The following is a 24,561-nucleotide window of genomic DNA, read 5'->3' on the forward strand; positions in this document are numbered from 1 at the left end:
TGTTTATGTATTTTATGTTTATGACATGTTATATGTTTAGTCTCGTTTAATTACGTAATTTGAATTCTTTCATTTTATATCATTAAAATATTGGTTTAATAAAACGTAAATACGCATTATACCTAATTTATTTTAATAAGATATCTGCCTTTTATTTATTTATTTATGCAAATTGGATAGTTTCAATAATTTTGTTTAAACGACAATATTGTGTAAAGATGTTATAATTAGCGATTTGTACGTTTTTTTCTATCGATATATTATTTCAAAGAAATAAACAGAAAAAAACAGTAAGATGTCCCACAATTACGTATAGTATTTTAATGATATATCTAAATTAATTAGAGTTGAAAATCCTAAAACGAAGATCTCGAGTACTATAATTTTCTTTTACTAATTTTCGAAGTATCGATCAAATTTGAATAACGGTAATCGCGTGTTCAAGTCCGTAACTACGTATGCTATATGCACACCGATCTATCACCTATTATTGATTCTGACGGTTCAGAGAATATTGACTCTTACTACTTAGCTAATTTTGTCTTCAGATTTCTTATGTATGAGTACTACATATGTTACAGTAATCAACTGCTATCGACAAGTTGATTATTAGAACATTTCGGAAATTTAAGTTAAAAATCAAATTATTAATAAATATAGATAAATAAGCTATGAATAATTAGGATAAAAAATTGATATATAAACGTAATAATTATTAGAGATATTTTTATTAAGTAAAATGATTGGAATATGATATGTGATTCTAAAATATTTCCAGCCTCTTGTATTATAAGCAATTAATTCCGCACCGAATATTTAAATAACAAATTACTTACCTCATAGTTGCTCCGCCATCGCATCGCCCGACGCCTTTCTGGGCCTTTCTTATCCTTTCTCCGTTTTTGCTTCTTCAATCACTCACTCGCGAAGATACAATTAATTACAATTACAATCGCGCGCGCATTAATAAACGATTGAACGGCGCTGTACTCTCAAAATTATAACCGCACACAACTCATACTTTAATAAATTACAACGGTAGAATAACGTAAAAAAAGTATGATCGCACAAAGAGAGAGTTACTATCCACAGTATTCACAGTATCTCACAAAGTGCAACAAAAACAAATTTCAAATTTATACTCTGCGATTAATTGAATGTTAAAATTCGGACAAATGTTAAAATGACTAATTGAAACGTGATAAACCAACGAGCAATTAAAGCGCGATATGCAATGTATTTTAATACAAGCGTTGTCGAGCAAATAATTTTCCATGAACGTTATGAAACAATAATTCCCGTTCTCTATTATTTCGATTTCAATTTCAAATGAATCACGCGAAGTATTTGTTTCAATAAATAGTCGTTACCCCGATACGCAAATAATACTTGAGAGCTATAAGTTAAACACGCGAATTGATAGTTGCTAATTGTAATATAAAATCGCGCATTCTCGCTACGAAAAGTAAAATGCGATGACATACGAAGTGGCACGCGCCACTACCTGCTCGCTCGAATCTCACTGAGCGAATGATAACCCGGTGATCTTGTGAATAAAGTCACAGAGCCGTTGGCTTCGGCGCTCGCGCGATCATAAACACAACGCGCCGTACGCAGTAACAACAAATACCTGCGTGCTAGTTCAAATTCCACGAAACATTTAACATTTTGAAAAATACAATCACGCCGAATATACCATATACTACCGTGCATTTGCGTTTTACGCACTGTCGACACGCTGTCAGTTGCACAGTGAAACTCGAGTGAGCGAGTATCACTCCACGTGTCGTCGTATTACTTCTTGTGACACGATTGCGACAAATATTAGAATACGCGACATTCTTTTACATTGTGACGGTAATTCTTGTTCTCTATTATGTCTCGATTCGATTTGTATAAATAAATTACGCAAAATATTAATATGTAATATACATATGTACTATCTGCAAGAAACTATAAAGAAACGAAATGAACATCAGAAATGAAAAAATAAATATTACTTGAATTGTACAAATCGATAATAGGTAATAGATCGGTAAGAAACCGTGCAAAGTCTACGCGATATTAATCAATCGCGTAATCAATCAAAAAACTAATATAATTAAAAAATTATCTCATATTAAGATTTTCAAAGCATTCAAATGGACAATAGAAATACGAAAAGTATCTGTTCTCATTAAGAACGATATTTCCGACAATAATCTAGACGTGATACTTGAATTAAGCACGTTATGCGCAAAATGTTTCTTTTATCTCATACTACCTCAGTAGAGGCCCTACCGTGGACAATTTATAGCTAAAGAAAGGGTGTCACCCTCCGACAAACGAAGACAAAGATACGAACGTCGAACTAAACGTCTCCCCAGGTTATCTTTTGTCCGAGGGGTCAAAATTCTTGTAAAACCATAAAGAGGATTCCCAGTCATTAGATCGTTTCGTTATAGGATCCCTCATTTTTCCCCAGCCGACTTTTTAAATTTCTCTACCGTTTCATAATGCGATGGAAATCGCGTCGCTCTTGAGAGATTCTTGACTTTGATTTAAGAAGATTTACAACTAAAAACATTTTTGTCGAGATGGCACTTTGCAGAAACAAATAGGAAGCAGAAAACAGAAGAGAGAAACAACTACTCTTCGATAAGATTTCTTGTTAAAAATGTTAGTTTAAGCTCACTTTAAACGATTTATAATTCGTGTCAGAATTCAGAATAAAATTATTTTATATATCGCGTACAAAAAACATTTAAAGAATCATCACACGTGTATGTGAAACATACGTTAAAATGCATAGATATATCAAAATATACAGCATCAAATTATAAAATAGAATTCGAGTTTAAAATCTAACGCGAATTATAAATTATCTTATAAGTGGAATTAAAAAAAGATCTATTGTTTAATTAATAAATTTAAGAATAATATTATAAAAAATATAATTATATATATATATATATATATATATAAAATTATATTTTTTATTATATTTAAAACTTTTAATTATACATAATTCTATTACAATAAAATAATATAAACTGAGCAAACTTGGCAAACTAAAAATCATGAAATTTATTTCAAATTTGCGATATTGCGAGAATAATTGTTCTAATATTTTATAAAAATAATAATTAAAATGCATATAATTATAATTATTAATAAATTTCGTTTTTTCCCATCTTTCCTCTATAAATTTCTTCGAACATAAATGCCTCGTATCAAACTACAAATAATAACTCTTAAGATATCCAAGCAGCGATCCACTCAAAGAAGAACGAAAATAGCATTTATCTTCTCGAATCAAACCGTTCTTTTCTTCGTTCCGATCATATCGAACATAATGCGAACAGAAAAAAAAAAGCAACATGTGCGATAGTGCAAAATCGGTGCGGCGTTGGTAGAAATAAGAAGACCCTCTCTTTAGAGTGGCAGAAATCCGGGGCACGAGGACGCGGGTCTGTGATTTTGCTGTTCCCCAACCACCATAGATCACCGCGTCGCAGCAATTGAGTTAGGAAGGAAGGAACCAGTTCGGCAAACACTTCTCTCGCAACGCCGTCTTCCTCTCTCCCTCCCTTCCTTCCTCTCGCTCTCGTCCCTGCCGCTCGCCAAATTTATGGCTTAAAAAAGTCCCGGACGGCCGGAGTCGTTCGCTTTATCTGTAATGTACTGATCTTGCCTCCGTCGACGAAGGCACCCCTTCTTGCTCCTGACGTCGTTCCTGTCCCTGGACTCCGCCCGGACCGAAAGAAGCCACCCCACGATCTGGATACGGAGTCCACCCGGCGGCGCTAGTATACACAGGGGTGGACTACCACCACCATCGCCGCTCGCTACCCCGTAGCTTTCATGATTTATAACAAGACGAGGAGGCGAAAAGCGAACAGAGCAGGCGAAGGGAATCGATGCCTTCGAGTCTCGAGAGCCGCCGAAGCTTTGGCGGGACTACGCTTTTGATAAGGGTTTTACGAATCGCGCGATCCTGCGCGAAGGACTGGATATGTGTGGCTTACGTTGTGCAAGAATTGGTCCTTAAAGTGAAAGGTCACAGAAAAGCGCGATTGCGAAAGTTTCTATCCGCAGGATATCGCCACGGTTGAAAGGAGCTATAGCTTATTCCGCGTAAATCTATTCTTTTCGCGTTAAAATATTCTTCTAGATGCTCGTCTAAGATAAATAGTAAAAATTAACACTTGATGCGAGTTTTCATAAACCTATGTGTTAACATTTAAATCTGAAAGTATAATTTAAAAAACGTAAAAAAATAGTGTATTTTAAATGTATTATAAACATAGATATCAAAATACTTTTCGTTATTCAATATATGAAATAAAACTTTCTAACATTTTTCAAAATAGAAAGACCGCTTTTTAACTTTTCTATTTAATATATTTTAAGAAATATTTTATTCAATTTTTATTGCGTTATTACATATAACTCGCACACGTGAAAGCGATAAACAAGGAGGCTGGCGGGAACGTCACATGCCGACATTGTAGGCAGTTAATCAGAGAAAAGGACAAACAAAACGCGAGCAAGAATAGATAAGGGGGGAGAGAGAGAGAGAGAGAGAGAGAGAGAGAGAGAGAAAGAGAGAAAGAGAGAGAGAACATCCTCACCCCGTGTCTACTTCTCGAAAAGGCTGTTCTAAGTTTCCCAAAGACGTCCGTGAGCGGGAACTTTGAGTACAAAGTTGTTCGTGTGCTACGTGCCGGGCAAGAACCACAAGTAGAGAAGATGCAGGTATGGTCAGGCAGACATGTGGACACCCAATCGGAACGGCATCCTCGCCGTCGTCGTCGTCGTCTCAAGACGAGCAATCACTTAGGCAAATATTCACGCACGGGTGCACCTTCAACATGTGGGCGCCTGTTACATTCGATATGAGCAACTATCACCAGAGATATATGGAGCATAGGGGCTTCTAATTGGAGTCCCACCATCATATATTTGAGATTTCACCCACGATCGATACCCGCTATTTCTTAATTTACGAGTCGGAAATGGAAAGAAGTTTTTCGACAAATAAACAAAACAACTCGTTTGAATTGTATATAGAGCATGGAATAGAGCTAGGGACATGTGTGAGAATGAAATGTCAAGACATCTAGTTCCGGGACAAGATTTTTTTACGTATTCAAGGAAGATGTAGCGGAGTTTCTCTTCGATTAAGCCTAATGAAGGATGGTCGTCTAGAGAACGCTTCAAAGGAGTTCTGCGCAGCAAACGATTCATCAGGATACGTAGGGCTCAAACCTCGAAGCTTCTGCGGTTCTACCTCCTCGAGGCCCGACCGTAAAGTTCGCCCTAAGGACCAGCATCCTTGCTCCATAAACCTACCCTGTCAGGTAAGTAAACGTGATTCCTTTGACGATTTCTAACTCCTTTGCTCATGAGAAAAGATCGCGCATAGATGAACAGGTGCTTCTACACATCTCGCAGATATCGATCTTATTATCTGTGTCATTTCTTGCTTTCGAACTATAATTATGTCAATTAACATTATTCCGTGTTTTTCATTATATAAGTGTAACTTTTGTTAAATAAATATCATTCCCTGTGCTTTAAATATAATGAGTGTTTGAAAAATATAATGGTTAAATCAGATACGTTAAAAATATGAGCATCTTGCAATCGAATTTGTTGATAAATTTTTTTTCTTTTTAATTAATGTCGATACGATCGATTCTTAGCTGCGGTTGCACGATCAGAAACAACGAATCTTCGGCGCATCTGTCGGGCACGATAGCGGCGATTACTTATGCGTCCCGTGCCCTCTCTCACAGAAGCTTCCTCCGCGAATCCCTTCCTCGCCCTCCCTTCAGCGGGATGTGACGGTGTACAAGGGGGATGGCGCGAGTTAACGCGAACATATAAATTAGCAGGACATCTTAGCAGGCCGCTTGCAACTTAGTCACGTAGCGGGTTTAAACTTGACAGGAGGTGGATTCTGCGACGGCGAGCGCATGCCACCACAGTATAGCGGCCCTACCCCTCTTCCTCCGTCCCTCACTTAGTTCTACAACTGACAAAAAGAAGAGGCAAACACCCTCTTAATTCTCCGAAATTCGCAAGTCGCTGACGTAGAAAACGATCGGTCATCGGTAGTACCGTAAATTATAATCGTAACTTCTTCTTAAAAGCATGACGACTTGTAGTAGAAATCTAACTATTGCAAAACTTCTCAACTTGTATCAATACCTCGGAACAAAAGTAAATAATGTAATTTTATGACTTGGAAGAAAAAAAATAAAATGTGTGTTTCACATCTATACACGTAGTAATTTTCTTTTTCTTGCGCTATCAAATCATAGAATAGTATGAATTATTCGCCTTCAAAGTTGTTGGTATATAATTAACAATATGCCTACAAGGGTATAATATACAATAGTACAGAAGCTTCCTGAGATGTAAACATGCTAATATATTACAATGATTTAATGCCTCGAGGAAGCTCGATCTTCAATGGACCTTCAATGGTAATCTCGCATCTGGCGAAGACTAGCCAGAGGCGAATCACCGCTCGATCTTACGTTAACGCAAGAATATGTCGATAAGAGCGGTCGATACATATAGTACTACCCATTGCATTGGGGGGAGAACTCGAACTTTCGATTTATGGATCGCCATGTCCCGGGAGATTCTGGGACTAGTCCTCGGGATGTGGTCAAAGTGACGGGGTGGGCGATTAGATGCACAATACTCCGAAACAATCCGGAACGGCATCTGCGCCGTTCATTGATCACATTCGTGGACGGGACGGAAAGTCCGCGAAAGGACAACGACGATATTGTCGAGATAGGGAAAGACAGTTATATAATACGAAAGTAAAATTCGTTCTTGTCGGAAAAGAGAACGGACGAAAAGACGACGATGAAACGTCCTTTCCAATATCCAAGTCTTTTCTACACAATCCAGATTGTTCTCCGACAGCACGGACGTCTTCATCACTTTTTCGCGTTCTGACCGTCCTTCAACTTCTCTAACCAATCCACGAAACGAAATTTCGTCGCGTGATTTCTTTCGTTCCCGGAACTAACTAGAAATAGCTGATTGCAATTATTCGTTAAAGCAGAAAGACGAGAAGTGATCGATGAACACCGTGTGTTTGTTTAGTAAAAAATTACATGAAAATGCAAAAAAAGTAATTATTAAAACTGCGAGAGAAACTGTTAATGATAGATTAAATGGAAAAAAAGAGAAAGCGACAAAGGGAATTCAAAATATTACGTTTGATTTTACATTCACGTAGACGCGGAAATAATGAAGTCAGCGCCATTGGCTAGACGAAGAACAGGTTCACGGGCTGCTATAGGAAAACGGATCGCCTTGATTCTGACTTTATGCTCGACAAAGTCCCCTACCTCCGCCTTTAACGCCGCTCCTAAGCTAAACCAGCGCCATCATGGTAATTGCAACGTGGCGCTGTAGTGATTAATGCTGCTTGTTATTAGGATGAGGCTCAGAGACGTTATCAAGACAGAGCGCGGCATTAAAGAGTACTTCACACTTTCATTGAAAAGGACTTGTTATACAGACTGATCCCATCTCCATAATAAACTGGAGAGAAAACGTAATATCTTTCTTCGCGATTATAGTATATATATTTTCTTAATATTGGATACGCTATACGCGCAATATATTGTAAGACAGCGTATATCTACAAGAAACGTCTTATACAAAAAAATGTTCTCTGGCAAATTATCAAAGTATTTCTTAATACAAAGAAATGTTCCATGCCATTAAGGTATATCATTCCTTATGTGGACAGCCGCGGGACAATGTTTTCTTGTAATTAATGAGTAAGGTATCGTGAATGAACCGCCGTATCCGAGGAGAGAAAGGGTATAGCTAAGAACGTTGGGGCTACCTTCTAAACTACGGAAGCATTCAAGAAATTCCTCTATCTCTGTCTCACTCGTTCTCTCTGTCTCCCCGCGCTTTCCCGAGGAATGCTATGGCATTATTGGCTACGTTTATCATCCCACTTGCGAGACACGCGTGAAATCTTAGCGTGGAAATTTTTTCCGATAGTTTACGATAATGCCACATTTTCTGCGCGATAAAATAGAAGTTGTTAGACAGCAATTAAAGTCGCCATTAAAAGATCGACAAAAATAAACAAAAACTAATTAAAGCAGAGAGAGGGAGAGAGAGGAAAAGGGAATCGTTAAGATTCACCAAGATTGCACAAAAATCCTAATCGAAAAAATATAGCAAGCCCTAAATATTTATTATTATATTTATCCCCGAAATTTTAGGCTTTCAAAAATTCTTTTCTATTTTTTTCTCTGGGTTCAAACTTTTCCTCTCTTTTACATTTTACCCCCTCCTATCCTTACGCCCCTTCATCTCTCATGAGCTATCTACCTACGCAAAATTACACGGCGGTCGGATTTAATTATGTCTGGAATTCGGCGCTAATTAAGTTTGATCGAACGAATCCGCGGGTTTGTTACTGAGTTTGCTCCGCAATGCTTACGAAACAAGGGTACGCCCTACCGCGAGCATAATGCAAATTATATTACCCTTTATGTCGGCTAGCCGAGTATTCTATTGACGTGCACTCTGTGTGGTCTCTTTTTCGTCCGAGAATCACTGATATAATTCAACAGGAACAAGAATACAAGTCGTTTATTTATACAGAGTTACTCCAGAGGTCGATTTTAAAAGGTTCTGTTCCTAAAACCTAATCCATCAAGTTTCCTAGGTTTCCGGATCAATAAACTTCAATAAATCAGAGTTTCAATTACAATTACAATTACAATATATTAAATAATGTATATTAAATCGCTGTGAAATATTGCTCTGTAAACAAAGAAAAGAAGAAAAAAACGCAAAAAAAATTGATATATAATTTTGTATTAGCGTTTTATGCCTTTCTACAGATTGATTCAATTTATCTCTTTCTCCACATTTTCTTTTAATATACCCTCTTTACCCGTACTACATCACGTCTGTCACAAATATTCACATCGCAAATTTTTCTATTCGGTCTCTCGAAAGAGCAAATATGTGATTGGCAAGGAAACGAAAAGCAGACAGTGGGAGAAATAGAAGTGACACCCTCGGGCGCAGTGGATTTGCCCCCCTGATTGGATGAATATTAAATTCTGGTCACCGGCAAACAACCGTCCCTCTTCCCCCTTGCTTCTTCGGCCACGACGATTGAAATATGTATCCGACGAAGTCAAACATTCCAACAAAGTGCAAGACCCGGTACGTGGCGCGAATTCATGATTTTCAAAAAATGTACGTGATCTACATATTCTGTCGAAAAAAAAAAACGATGGATGTATACATAATTTCACCAAAGTTCCGTCCCACGTTGCATATGCAAGTCTCTCAATAAATTCATGTGTCACATGCGTACCGATCATTCATGAACACGGCTATAAAATAATCACGCGAAACTTTTTAATAATATCTCGTACAAAGCACAAGCACAATGTAGCTTCATACGTTGAAATTTCATTTTGTTAAGTAATATAAATATGTCAAATTGATCGTTTAATAAAACATAATTACCTTACAAGGGGAGTAATTAATAATAAATTAAATTAATTTTTTTTTATTTTATCGACAAATAATACGCAAGGTGACAGCGAAGTATAATGTTTTCCCGCGCGACTGAATAGCTTGTTTTAAATTTCTCATTTATCGCCCAGGGCGACGAAACTTCGTCTACATATCCCGGGAGACGCGGGCGATCGAAAGTTTCGTTCTAGATAAGTAACAAATTACGGATCGAGTAACGAGGCTGACTACTCTAAGGGAGGAGGGGTAGGAGAGGAGAGGGAGGTTCCCTGACTGGGTAATTGCCAAGGATGAGACAGGACTTTCGAAAGAATGTAATTTCGTTTTGCGTTTCGCGCGCCCGCGCGAGCGAAGTCATCAATCGCGGTGCGGCGGTAGCGCGACGCATCGATTATCGCGACGGTTTAACAAAGACGAGGCGGCAATTATCTTCGAGAAATTAAGGGCGCTGGATACACCAGCGGGAGGAGGACCGAGGGGCCAAGGAGAGAGGAGAGAGGATCTTGACGGAACAGGCGCGTTTTCGGCAAGAAGGGTGGTACGCTTAATTTCATAGACGTGGCGCACGGTGCCATACGAGCAAGAACAATCGAGCCCGGGAGCGTGTGCGGAGAGGGAGCCTTTGGCCAAGGGTAGGCTGTACGTACTTCGAAGGGATAATTACAATAAGCAGCCCTCGCTGCCCTCACCTCGCCACTGGTCTAAGAAATCCACTGGCGTAATCTGCCTAAATTCGCGCGTGACATTCGATTTATCAGCTGATGAGTCCGGACACGAGGGATAATTTCAAATCAATCTAAATCTAAAGCCAAAAGATACTAATTACCTGATATTTATCCTGAAAAAGTTATCGCATTGACTCTTTTAGATCCGAGGCAGAACTACATAAATTTTTAAGCGTGTTTCAGAAAAAAACAGAATGCTGTTGACATAAGCAAATTAACTAGAACTGCTTCCTGCAAATTAATGATGTTTATTCACCAAGTTTAATTTGACCCAATGTAGTGGACGCTGAAGAGAAACGTTTAAATGTTTCTTGAAATATCGTTTTGCTCATGCCTCGAGACATCGCGTTAAATTCTTAGTAATTTGAGTTTCCATTAATGTACAGCACTTAAACTTAATTCACCCCCTATGTAAATTACCATCGTCTCCGCTCAGCGTACGCAAAACGCATCGGTCCCATATACTTTCCGTAACGAGCGTATCGCCGTGCGCGCGAAACTTAACGGCGCGTCGCGCCGCGATAAAACATCGGCGAATTCGCGCGATTGAATTACAGTTTAATTAACTCGCGGGCAATTAAGGCCCGTTCCGCCGCGCGTCCCGACTCTCCTCCTCCCTTCCCCTCCCCCTCTGCCTGCATCCCAGAAGAGCCGACACCATCCACCTCTAACGAAACGGTTTTCGCTTTCCGTCCGAATCTCGTGCATCCGCCAGCTCGACCGTTTCGAGCGGCAAGTTTCGAGGGTACTCGCGATTTCATCGAAAACTTTTGCACCCCTCGATCACTTCTTTTCTTTTTACCCTTCCGTCCCTCTCCCCCCCCCCCGCCTTTCCGTTTCTAATGGCCTGCCAAAAGAGATTGGGATACAAGCGCATGCATACCGGAAATCGAAAAGATAATGTCGCTAATTAAAAGGATCGGGCAATGTTTTAATTACTTATAATCGATAGCTTTGATACTTTAATTTTAACTTTAATTTATCCGTCCTATGATTCAAATTAAATCATAATAATATCAGGAATATCATACTTACATCGTGTTTTCAAAGAAAGATGAAATATTTGAGTAATTACATACAATAGGTAATTTTAATAGAGCAAATAAAGACGTTAAACTTTAAAGGCCATTGTCCATTGTCAAGAATAACAATTAATAGAACAATTAATTTTTTACATAATACTTGATTTACTTAAAAAAATTACCGAATAAAACATACTCTTAATTTTTTTATGCTACTGGTCTTCGCATACTTTTGTTAACGAAAAGTTTATTTAAATCACTTTTTGTATTAATTTTGATACAACGATCATTTAGACGTAATGTGTAATAAATTTGTAAGCATTTTATGAAGATGTGATAATTCGTAATTTGAGAATGTTGCTTCTCGAGGCTTACGATAATCCCGGAACAAAACGTTAACACTCCGTAGCACACGCATGCATCGTGGAAACGCGTAGTCAGTATGCACGGTATATACTTGGCCGGCGGGAAGCCGTAACTGCCGCGTAGGCGGCCGATTTAACGACGAGTGAATAATTATGGGGGCTTTACGGTCCGATGCCGGGAGAGCCTCGGCGAATGGAGGAACGCTCGTTATATTTATGGGCCGACGATGACGGCAATTTCGGCCGAGGAATCGACGGCAAAACTGTTGCTGGACGCATCTGTCGTCGTTCCATTGCACCGCAAATTTGCTGCAGTCCTCACGACAGCAGCAACGAGAGCATATCGAGGGCATCGTCGAGAGACGTCACGTTTGCTTGCATCCGCGGTAAAACGTAATCCATTCCTGACGTCGAATGGCAACGATTCGCCTCTACGCGAGAGACAAAATAATCTCTTGATCGCGCGAGAGGGGTAGTTTGACGACATCACGCGTGAAGACGCGTGCCGTGGCGCGATAACAATCGTCGAGGAACATTGTGGTCATTAAACCTTCGGCCCCTCGATGCGACTCACCATACGAAAAGTTGGATTGCCCCAACATTGTCATTAATTGTCGACGCTACGCATACATCATATAAATTAGTATCAAATTTTGTAACGTTCGTATTATCGAAGTGTAGTTCTGAAAGATCGAACAACTGAAAGCCATCTTATCGTTAAAGAATAACTGTTTTATATACGAAGATTACACCAGACCGACAGAAATATTTCAGTTGTATTTTTTTTACGAATGTAAAATTAATTTCTTCTTCAACGCTAACTTCTAAAGAACATAATTATACAGAAATTTTGTATTAAATATAAAAAAATTAACACAAATTAAACTTCAGGCTTGTGAATATACAAAGTTTCTTCTCTGTTTCATAAATTTTAAATAAATATTATTATAACAGGAATTTTTTCTTGTTTCATAATTTTTTTCACGTTATTACGAAAAGAAACTTTTTGAAATTGTAGCGTATTAAATAATAATATTCTATAATAATTTTCTAATTATTATCATGGAAAGAGAGATATTGGATTTGTGATACTGACGCTAATTCTTTTGGCTACGTGAGATGTTTAAGTTCCCGAGTACGAATGCATACCTCTCCGTCGTAATTAAGATTAAACCGAAGGTGGGAACCAGGTAAGTTCGTTCCAGGGATGCGAACATTTATAATTAAATGGCGTTGTTACTTATTACATGGAAGTTCGCGAAGAAGCGGAATAGGGAGATTGTTAGAGAAGGTAGGCTGTGGTTACTCGGATAATCTCCTCTATAATGTAAGACGGCGAATGGAGCGCGCCTGGACGGGTTCTAGCTTACACGTTCGAGGAAATGTATACTTACGGTTAGTGAGGTTTCAAGTTTCAAATGAAAGAAAAGTCAGGTTAGTAATTGCTATCGTAAGCGCGAGTTCGAAAAACGCTAAAACAAAGTGTGTCTTCCCAATTAATTGCATGCGATACGTGATGAAAAGCAGCGAAGACCACGGTGTATTCGTATCGTAAAATATTAAGAGTAGGTAATGTCTCCTTGCGAAATTAGCGGCTGTTACGAAATTAATGTCGCATTACTCAACAATGGAAAATAAGCGAAAAAAGGATTCGTTGTATCACGCCGCGAGAACAATAAAAATACTCAAGAGATCGCTTGAAAATTGCGACGACATAGATATATACATAAATGAAAAAGCGTCCATAATAGGATTAGCATTCGAATGGTCGATCTCGCTCGGCCAAAACGACGTAAGTCAAAGCTCTCCGGTACAAAGGTCGATATCGAAGGGCAGGTGGCGAGAGGCGGGGAGGTGCGCTTCGCAAGGGTGTCGAACGCCCAGGTCTCGTGACAAATAGAAGCTTTGTGCCGCGACAATGGGGAGTTTATTTCCGGGCCGGCTGGGGCTACAATGTAGGCACTATACTGTAATTAAATTCCCAAACCCAAGGATTCGGAGGTTATAGAGGACCAGAAGGATGGAGAGAAGGAGGGATCCTGAAGGAGTGAGAGGAAGGGATGTGGGACGGCATCAGACGAAAGGGAGGAGGCCGGCAGAACCTTAGCATATTGCATACTGACCGGTCCGGAACGCTCTGGGCTTTCTCGCGGCGGACGCCATATTGTGTTTGCCGTATGTTCCTTCCTACCTTCCTTCCTTTCCGCGCGCCCGGCTTGCGTCAAGATGAAACGAATTCCACCTACACGGTGTATCTTCGTCTGGGGAGTTATCGCGGAATGATAAGTCTCGGACTGGCTTTTCAGTCCCTAAAAGCGGGGCTAAATCTGAGCAGCGTAAAACTTTGCGCGAGGGATATAGGGTCCGGTAGTTGCCAAATGTTTCTCGACTCAAACCATTAGGCTAAGAACCACAGTTTAGTAGTTTGAGATAAACACCGTTTCGACGTGTACATTCCTTTAATTATAATGACTATAATAACGAGTTTACTGTAATAAAAGTAACAATTGAAAGACTTACGCTACATTGCTAGAGGAAACTGCGTGAATATTAAATGTGCAATGCTAAGGTCTACAAGCAACAGTTCAACGAATCGGATTCAGCTGCAAGTATCGGTTACAGCGGAAAGACAAATACAGGGGTGATAGACTGGAGTAAATGTCGAAATATAAAGTCTCGGTAGATCCCCGAGGCTTAGCGCCAGCCCTGCGCTATATAAGAGTGGAGAACACGGAATGCTGTGCTAGATGTTTCTTATCTCCGAGAAAGGGTGGACGAGTAATCTGTATTGGGAGCGCGAGTTAAAGTCTTATGTACTTCCGATACGAGTTATAAGCGGAGGTGGTAGAGCACGGAATATAAAGCCTCGCAGTCTCTGGAATGAAAAGTTTAATCCTAAGGAACCAAAGCTTTTAACACAAATGTTACATACATCAAATAATTCCAAGGAGAAGAAATTAAAAAGTATAATACAGCTATCTCGACTAATCGAAATAAAATATAAATTATTTGTTTTGGGAATAATGTAAGACAAATTTTGAAAAAAAAATCTTGTTATAGATACCTCTGTATCAATTCATCTATGCAATTTTAAACCCGACGCAAAATAGTTTCGAAAATATAACTTTACATAAAATGTTGGATAGAACAATGCTAGAAATTGTTCTTTTTGTTTTCAAAAATATAAGAAAATTTCTGAAATCATGTAATTATGTAATATAATGTTCCTTATTACGGTAGTTTTTTGCGGTTATATAAAAAATCTGTAATTTTATTTCCCATATTAATGTGAATAATTATATATAAAAATATAAGTATATTAAACATGAATTTTTTAACTTTATTGACTTATATCACTACTTTGTTCAATAAGGATCGTATACTAACGCCATCAAACGCGATTTGTGTCTAAATTTAATAAACTCTTCATCACAATCTTACAGTGGCTGTTGATAAATAGCTCGCTGGTAAAATTGCTTAGATAAACGAGATTCTCCGTATCAGAAGAGGGAAAGAGAGTTAGCTGAGAAACGTAAAGAGATGAAATCGACAAACAATTCTAGACGATCTAGAAACGGTTATACGATGCAAAAGCGTTACGCGAGAAAGGAATAGAAAATAGAGGGCACCCTACCGTTTTCCGATAATGTGTTATTGCGAATCCCGTGGCATGCTTGCTAACCCATCCGTTGTTACGATGACGCGCATGACGTACGCACGCAGCACGTAGCGGTAAAGTCTATGATACACATTGTAGGGATGGATTCACATTGGATTCACACTAGGATGTAATATTTTGTATTAGATCATTTGCTGTGAACTTTCATCTTTATCACCGTATTAAAATGCAGTATATACGATGTAACATCGTATACGATGTACATATATACAATGTTACATCGTATATACATTGTTGTCAGTTACGGCGAATTTATTCTGTCTTATTTTATTAATTTAATAAACTGTAATAAGATATCCGCGTGTGAAAGTACAAGATATAATTCAAAATGTATACATAGCGACCGAACGGCAAAAGTCGAATTAAACAAGATGTTATCGTCGGAAGAAACGCAATATAAACTTTTCACGCGCCAGCAGCGCGCCACGTAGTTACGTTTCAACGTAAAACAACCCTTTCCGATCACGCAGCTTTCTTAAGGAGGCGAACAGGATCGAGATCACGCGTCCCCGTAAAACGGGGATAGCGTTTTAATGCCGGGCAAACACACATATAGATCTCGGGTTGCCGAACGCGAGAGAGGACTTCAGATAGGACCTCAGGGGAAAGAGGGGGGGCGAGATGAAGGGAAGTAGACGAAAACGTTCGTGCACGGCTTGTCAGGGCGGGGTTCGCTAAAATGAAAGTTGGAGCCACGGCTTGCCGCAGCAAATCCGGCTTGATTAAAACACCGTAGGAGGAATCCCTTACCCCTTTTACCCTTAGCCGCCAGCCACCACGGCCCTACCGCCGCGCCGCGCCGCGCCGCGCCGCCCCGTTTATTTCGACCGTCTTCGGTCGCCAAGGAGCGCGCCAACGTATAATCTTAATGCAGTCTTATACGAGGCGGAACGAGGCTATATTTCATTATAACCCCGCAGTCCTTCCGGAGCCCCTCGCGAACCCTTTCTATTTCTACTGGCTATAAGCGCGCGCGCGGCGACTGGGATTTTGCTCCGAGATATCATTTGGGACGTAGAACCGGGGGGATGCCGAGTAAGTATCGAAATGACGACATTGGCTAAAGTGCCTCCTCGAATTGCGCCTTCCCTAATCTTTTCTCTATTTCATCGAAAAACTACACGGCCCCTTCTCGTAAGCGCGCCGCGCCGCTGAAATTATGACCCGGGATCGCATTTGATAACAGAGGCATGAAGGGAAATTCAACAATCAATAAACGAGTCATCATTCTCCACGCGGAAATCATTCACATATATTGAATATAAAACAAAATGGGATACTTTTATTAAAAAGATTAGGCAAGCAGAAACGATTATTAATATATATAATCATATTGTTTTCTTTTCATTACTCTTACTAAAATAATCTCTGTCACTTGCTGTCGTAAGTAAACTATTGTTTCAAAGTACAATAAAAACAAACTAAATAATTAGAAAACAAATGCAAAAAATTTTAAATACTTATAAATAACATTTAATACAGCAAACTCTACTTACAACCGACGTCAAAATTAAATTTAACAATTACTACATTTGTCCTTGCTCTTATATCTCTTTATTCTAAAATATTATTCAATCAGAAATATAGAATAATATAATTGTTCACATTCAACTGTTCTTTAATTGAAAACTCATGAGCTAATTATTAATTGATTAAAAATGCGATTGGAGAAAGAGAAAAAAAGAGAAAAACAATTTGGGAAGAATTATTTTACATTTTGAAAGGAACCAATGTCGATGAGAATAGCCAGCAAACTTATCGAACGTGAGAGACAAGCGAAGACAAGGGGGTTTAAAGCTCGAGGGGTAAAAAGGGGGTGTATTTACGACGTTACAATACCCCACGGGCTAATCCTCGCCCGGAGCAGTACCTAGGCCGATCGACGCTTCTCCCTTCTTCACTGAACGCAATCACAACCTTCATTCAAGTACAGAGAAATCCGCCCGAAGTAAAACCATTTCTCTTCCTTGCGCAATCAAGCAGAAATTAAAGCGCAAAAAGGAGGCAATAATCGCGAACGTTCAACATTAATAATGTTAAACGAGAAAGTTTAACATAACATTACTATTATATAACAGCGTCCCTATTATTATGTTTCATTCAAAATACGTATATTCGATATATTTACAAGCAATGCAGTTTTAATTGCGCGCGCGTCAGATGTTGAGTAAATCGTAAAGTAAATACAGACGTCTGACTTAATTTACTTACAAGAAACCCGTTTTTATAAGTATTTGAAGTGTACACAGTGCGCTTCTTAAAAACTTGAATAAATTTAAAAGCTGCTATATTCTTAGAGTGTTATCTTTGCCTAACAAAAATGTCAAAATGGTAAAAATATAATTGTTATAAGCGACTAAAAGTACAAAATTTGTCGTTGTTAAACTTGAAATTATGGAAACAAAATATTATTTTAAACATTTCATTTAATTTTTAATGAATTTTATTAAAATAAAGTCTTACTTCTATTTACTTATTAAAATATTACATTTCAAAAATTAAAGAACTGTAGAAAAAATAAGTATAGTTTAACCAAAGTTATGTCAAATATCGATTTCACGTTAAAGAATACGTCTGCCAAGTACTTTAATGACATTCTCATTAATATTAAATACGTTTGTAAGCAATTGTTTTTCAATTATAGTCACTATACTATATCATTATTTCATCAAGGTACCAATTTTACATTGAAAAATTAACGTTTTTTTAAATAATAAAAAATATGTATTTATAATATTAAATATCTAAAACTGTGTTGTACTTTTGTAAAACAAAATCTAACAACACTCGAGAAATAAATTGTCCGCTAGTGATCTCTTTATAACAGAAATTAAAAGCCCTTACTCGTCGAGCACTGTATCCCGGTTTGTCTTCTTTTCTCGAGAGAAGCCTAATTGACACGATTTTTATAAACTCCCCTCTAGGCATGAAGGGTGAAGTCTTCTTTTGTACTGCCGCTAACACCTTCAACCTCAGACCCTCCAGCAAATAAGAGAGTCGCTTTGTAACTAAAGAGTACACCAGTGCCGATGCACAGTTATTATTTTTACATAACAGGAAATATCAGAAATACGCGTAATAAAAAATATTTTTTAAATCGTTTCAAATATATATACTTGTAAAATGTAATTTAGAAAGACTCTCGGATCAAATTCTGCTAAACAAATCTTTTTAGGTTACTATATCCTGCATGGAAGGCGATAAAAAAAAGCGTGTCACTAGGGAGTATCAGATCAAAATAATATTCCGGAAGCTTCTATTTTTAACGCGGAATTTCGTCCCTTAAAGTAGCGCGGCTAATTTAAAAAATTGCCTCGCCCGACCGCCTCGTTACGAACGCCTGATAAAATTTTCAACTGAGAGTCACTGTCGTAAATATAGATACAGGGGTGAAAACAGGGTGCACATTCCAAAGCCTTGGATCTGCGTATCCTCGCGCATTCATTCATAAAAATTCACTCAACCGCGTGGCTACTCCCACCGAGTGAATTGGAGGGTTCGTTCCAACCCCGATCAACGTGACAGCTCGACAAAGTTAAAGGGTACTGTGCTTCATCTTTTCAGGTTCCCTCGAGAGAGTCGCTAACAGTATCTTGCAAAATACAAGGAAGAACATTTCCAAAGAGCAGGACCGATTGACAGTCGGTGATGGAATACATAAGTATCCAAAGATATATATCGAAAAATTTGGCATAATTTGAAATACACATGTGAGATTATTTCGATTATTATTAATCTTTTCACCCAATTCAAATAGATTGTTCGGCAATAAAAATGAGATACGGTACCAATCGACTTACGATCCGTAAAAAATAAATCCGAATATTGTTTTACCGTGACACCGTGTGCGTGGAAGAGGCGAGTCAACGGTCGAGGCGAAGCAGACGTCCGTAAGTAATAAATACGCGTCCTTAAGCGGATTTGGGGCTGGCTTTCCGGTGTTTTAACGCCGCGTTTTCCGACCTACCCTGAGATTAGCGCGTGCCCAAACAGATATTTGTTTACTTTGTTATAAAGTTACAGTAAATCAATTTTTTAACTGTATTTTTTCCATCATGATAAACCAAGCGAAATTTTAATACTATAATGTCAATTAATTAAAGAACGGGGCATCTATATTATCTTATAATTTAAGTTGCTTTCAAAAATCTCTATATCATTAAATTCATTCATCATTCATTAATTTCTATTTAAATATAATTGCTTTCTTAATTGCAACGCGAATCATTATCGTATCGAGGATATAAGGGATTATCTATGTACGTCGAAAGAATATTATATAGCGCAGGATAAGGGTTCGCCTTTAAGAGAAACGGCTGCTCGTAATCGTAATCGTAACCGTAACGATCATGAAAGTTGAGACGGCGGAGATTTCAACATTAATATTCCAGCGGCGCGCCGGTGCAAAGACTCGTACCGTTAATAAAGAAATCACTAGTAATTCCGAAATGACAGCAGTCAGCCGTCGATTTCCCATAGTCGGGAAGCCAGGCTGATGGCGTTTTAACGTCACCGGCCACTAAAAGCATTAGGATGCATTAGGGTCAATTTCGGTAACTTCGAGGTGTCACTCGTTCCTATGAAAGCCTTAAACAATATACGACCCCTAATCGCTTCCTGTATCATATAATAATATTATAAGACGTGGATGAGCGAACTTTCGACGGTAACGCGAGTCACGTTAGATACGATTATTTGAAATGTATTTCTGCAATAAAAAAAGATTTATTTTTTGACAAGAAAAGGCACAATATTCCACACAATATACCAGTCCAATTAAGTATGAAGACAATTGTTTGAAATTAAGGCCGGTATTCATAGTCAAATCTTATATTTAAGATCGTCTTAAGTACGATCTTAAGATGTTATGAACCAATCACAGAACCATATTAGCATCTTAAAATATTACTTAAGACGATCTTGAAATAAGATCTGACTATAAATACCAGCCTAAATATTTTAAGTTTTGCACATTTTTCATTTAAAACTGTTCTTTTCAGCTTTCAGCAGAGTAAACAAACGTTATTAGATTAGATTGTACTGCATTAATTTCAAAAGGCTGCAATTATCTATAAACTTTACTCTATATTTTAGAGAACAATTTAATATCCAATTTATTTGTAATAATAGAAAATTATGCTACAATATTATCAACATTAAGAATATTTTATATTATTTATTACTGTCTATTGCAAGAAACTAGAGTTAAAGCTCAAACAAGAAACCATCCCCAAACTCCAGAAAATTGCTGGTGGCACCCTCTGTTCCACTACCTGTTAACTTCGTCGCTTCTACGACTTCTTATTGATCTTCAAAAATCTATTTATGTTTGTTTTCTCTCTCCTATATAGAGAGAACGGTACTGTCTCTACTACTACATATTTTCATGACAGTTGCCTTAAATTTTAATATAGAACAATTATTCCAAATGTTTTTATAATTATACTTTAAATAGTTCTACACACACTATGAAAATTACTTATTTTTATCCAAGCAATGCATGGCATCTACAATGATTTGTGGCAAGAATGCTTTCCCTTCTTGGTTCAATCTTAGCAACGGCTTTATCTTATTCAGAACCGGGCAGAGCAACCCCTCGATCTCCTCCCCCTGATCCTTGCCGACGGCTAAATAGCTAACTTCGCGCAACTATCCCAATAGATTATGATTATTGTGGAGGAAAGCTCTGATTTATGCAATTATCATAAATTCAGTCCCCGCCCAACACCTTGCGTATGCTCAAGACGCTTCTGCCGTACCTCCATTCACAGGATTTCAATAGCAAATTATACGCCCGTAAAGCACCCATCCCTATTTTCGCGGAAGACCTCTCGCAATTATGTTCAATGTTCTGCGCATCAGTGTCATTTATATGCGTTCCATTTTATATAATAATTCAAATATATATTGTAAAAAATAAACATTATTACTTATTTATGAACAAAATCCTTATAATATCGAATTTAATCAATAATAATTTAAAATACAATTTATTTTTGTTTGTAATTTAAATGTAGTAAACTAAATAAAATTTAAAGAAATTCTCAAAATCATTTTTGTTTTTGCAAATAAAATAAATGTTTAACATTTTTCATAATTGTACCGATCCCATGACGCTAAAGAAGATCTCTACTTCGTCGGCAACAGCCTTCGGCTTATCGATTGAAACGTAGTCGAGAAATGTTCTCAGCTTAGTCAGCATAGAATAACTAAGAATATCTCGTTTATCGGCCGATAATAATATAGCAAGTGAAGTCGGTAATCATTTGAGATAATGATATTTACATTCTATCTCTATTCTGAAAAATCAGATAGCTGTCTAACACAAATAATGCAGATACATAATTATTAGTATTAATAGCAGATATAAAAGTTGTGATATGTATAAATCTAAAGATTTATATGTAATATAACTCATCGACCTTAGCTAGTATAAACCATAGTAAGATAATAATTATAATGTTCTAATACTGACGTGCAAAATTCAAAATTTAACGAGAATATTCAATTACAGATATTTTGCAGATATACGAAGATAATTCAATTCTGGTAACAGTTATATTGAATCACATAATGTTAGCACAGAAATTATTAAATATAAATTTAAATATAAATATATTAAATATAAATATAGCTATTTGTTACAAATCTGATTGTGAGTGAAGATAATAAAATTATCATTTATATATATTTGTATAATGAACTACAACTCAGAATGTAATAATAATATTGAACATCTTTTTTTAATGTTTAGTTATATTTTGATATTAATAAATAAATTTTCTAATTTTCTTTAAATAATTTATCCCATTTTTCTTTCTTGCAAAATAATACATAAATTTTATCACCAGTGTATAATAAATAGCGTTTTATTAAATTAAATTACGGTTTAAAAAAAATTCAGTTAAAAAGAATTTATTTTAAAATAGATAATGTAAAGATATTATATAGATGCAAGAATTTTGTTTATTTATTTTTCTCTATAACGGATTTAATTTCGGCTCAATTTATCATATAAGGTTAAAAGCACTTTTAACAAAGATACAAGATCCCCAATATGGCAATGATAAAGCTGAAAATTATCTCTTCCGCTGTGCGTCACGGATTCAAGCTTGCGTCGACATTTATACGAGTAATAACAATGTCCCACCACGTACGAAATGATCGATAAAAAAAGCTACCGTGACAATGTGAAACGTCAGCGGTTTATGCCGTTACAATCGTTTCGTTTTACGTTCCTCGCAGATCTCATCTTTTTACGTTGCGGCCTCGTTTCGCAACTTTCTAATAGTCAGGTGCAAAATAGAGAAATCCAAGGATAAGATTATAAATATAATATTAGTATTCTTCTATACGCGAATAATTCAATAATAATTCAAAATGACTGAATAATCGCGATAAAATTCATTCCTTTTTCTATAATTCTAATTTTGTTAAAATTCCTTAAATACTATTACTGTTATAATTAACAGACATTTTCTACTTTATGCATATAAATAATCTCGCAATATGAAAAATTACGAGAGATAATAAAAAATGGATCGGCTCTTGCGATGACGCATAAAAGATATCTCACAGCATCGCACGAAGAAATTCTTTGGAGAGGATCACTTAATATTCTTTAATTTAACTCGATATGCTCGACGAGCTAATGCCTCAACGATTATTCTCCGCGCGGAGTAATAATCATGTCGCTCTTAAAAAGTAGGGCGATCTTTTTCTTCGACGTTCTATTATTAAGTTCGATCATTTGTACGGTTTTAGAACATCGTCGATGTCGTCTCAGACGTGACAATGTCGCCTGTCTATGTTCACGAATTATACGTGCGAATTTCAAAGAGATTGCATGCTCCTGCGCGATTGTCGCGGATTATCCGCGGATTATTCGTGTTCCACTTACCTTTTTCGGAGAGGGATGCAACACGGTCACCGGAACTTGGCGAGGGGTTGGCATGGACGGCGGCAGTTGGGTGTGCTCCTTCACGGGAAACCGCAATAATTTCGACTCCCGGTTCGAGGGTAACTCGAGCAAATGCTGTATCGAGTGATTCTGTCTTGTTTTCCTCGACGCCATTCTGTTAACAGATAAATCCGCACTTCACTTACTCGCACCAATCCGGTTATTTAGTCGCTAGTACAAAAGATGAATCTGGATTTCCTCGAATTTCACGTAAAACATTTTTCATGTGCCGAATAATTAAACAAAAATCTAGCATTATCATCTGCAATTATTTCCGCGAAACTCATAACTTGGGATTTATTGCCCTTTTTTTTACAATCCGGAATCCAGTGAATCCACGTTATTACTCTTTGTTCCGTCAAAGAGAAATATTTGGCAAAAATGCACTGTTTTAAATCAAAATTATATTATATTAATATCTTGCATCGCGAACTACACTGTACGAATTTTATTTATATAAGTATTGCGAATATTATAAAACAAATACGCTACTGTGTAATCGCACGGCCAAGCCGAACGATAGCCATGTGCGTAGATACCTTTTTCCGGGCGCGCAGAGGCACTGGATATCGGATAAAACTTTCGCATTTAACTTTTCCGTCCTGCTGGGGAAACGACCAACAAAGCTCATCACCGGAAAGTTTTCCGAGACAAGGACGGGCGACCGACTCGAAAGGGAGACAGAGCTCCGGGGCGCGCATGCTCTCTGCACCACTACAGAATCGCGGCCGTGATTTCCACTACATCCAAACTCAGATTATCCAAATATCGGATGTCCGGACTTTCGTGGTTGTTAGATAAGCTACGAAATTGTCGACCGTTCTACAGAATGTGAAAATATACCGGTGAAGAGACTTATAATGTTTATCATTATTATACAATATGAGAATAGATGTGATCGAAATCACCTACACAAATATCAATAAATTATCAACATAGCTACACAATTAAATCACATAAATATTCCCACTTATTTCAAGCTACGTTTCTATACTTTCTTATTCCTTGAATTTTTAATATTTTTAATATTCTTTTCAGATATGATGGGTCTAAGTAAATTTTGTTGAAGTTTACATTTTTAATTCTCGAAAGTACAATATTTGATAGAGATTCGTGAAAAAGAATCTTTTCAGAACCGACTCGCATAAGTTCCGTGGAATCCACGCGCGGAACACATCTCCGCGCCGACCTCGCGTATGCGGGGATGTGTTAGCTCACCCCTAGCCGTCGCGAAAGTTTGTTCTCCCTCGCGGGTTTACGCACGCGCCGCATCGCGTGC

The 24,561-nt window shown here is 37.6% G+C and overlaps 1 protein-coding gene across 13 annotated transcripts in view; it reads right to left on the reverse strand.

Moving 5' to 3' along the window:
- The window catches only part of LOC139808227 (uncharacterized), a 287,997-nt gene that overhangs the window by 244,102 nt on the left and 19,334 nt on the right, over nucleotides 1-24,561 (reverse strand). For all 13 annotated transcript variants that reach the window (XM_071769970.1, XM_071769964.1, XM_071769969.1 and 10 more), the window contains one exon: nucleotides 23,223-23,397. In XM_071769970.1, the coding sequence (XP_071626071.1) occupies nucleotides 23,223-23,397 (175 nt within the window). The remainder of the gene's footprint in view (nucleotides 1-23,222; nucleotides 23,398-24,561) is intronic.

Source organism: Temnothorax longispinosus, chromosome 2, assembly GCF_030848805.1.
Source record: "Temnothorax longispinosus isolate EJ_2023e chromosome 2, Tlon_JGU_v1, whole genome shotgun sequence".
NCBI classification, from domain to species: Eukaryota; Metazoa; Arthropoda; class Insecta; order Hymenoptera; family Formicidae; genus Temnothorax; species Temnothorax longispinosus.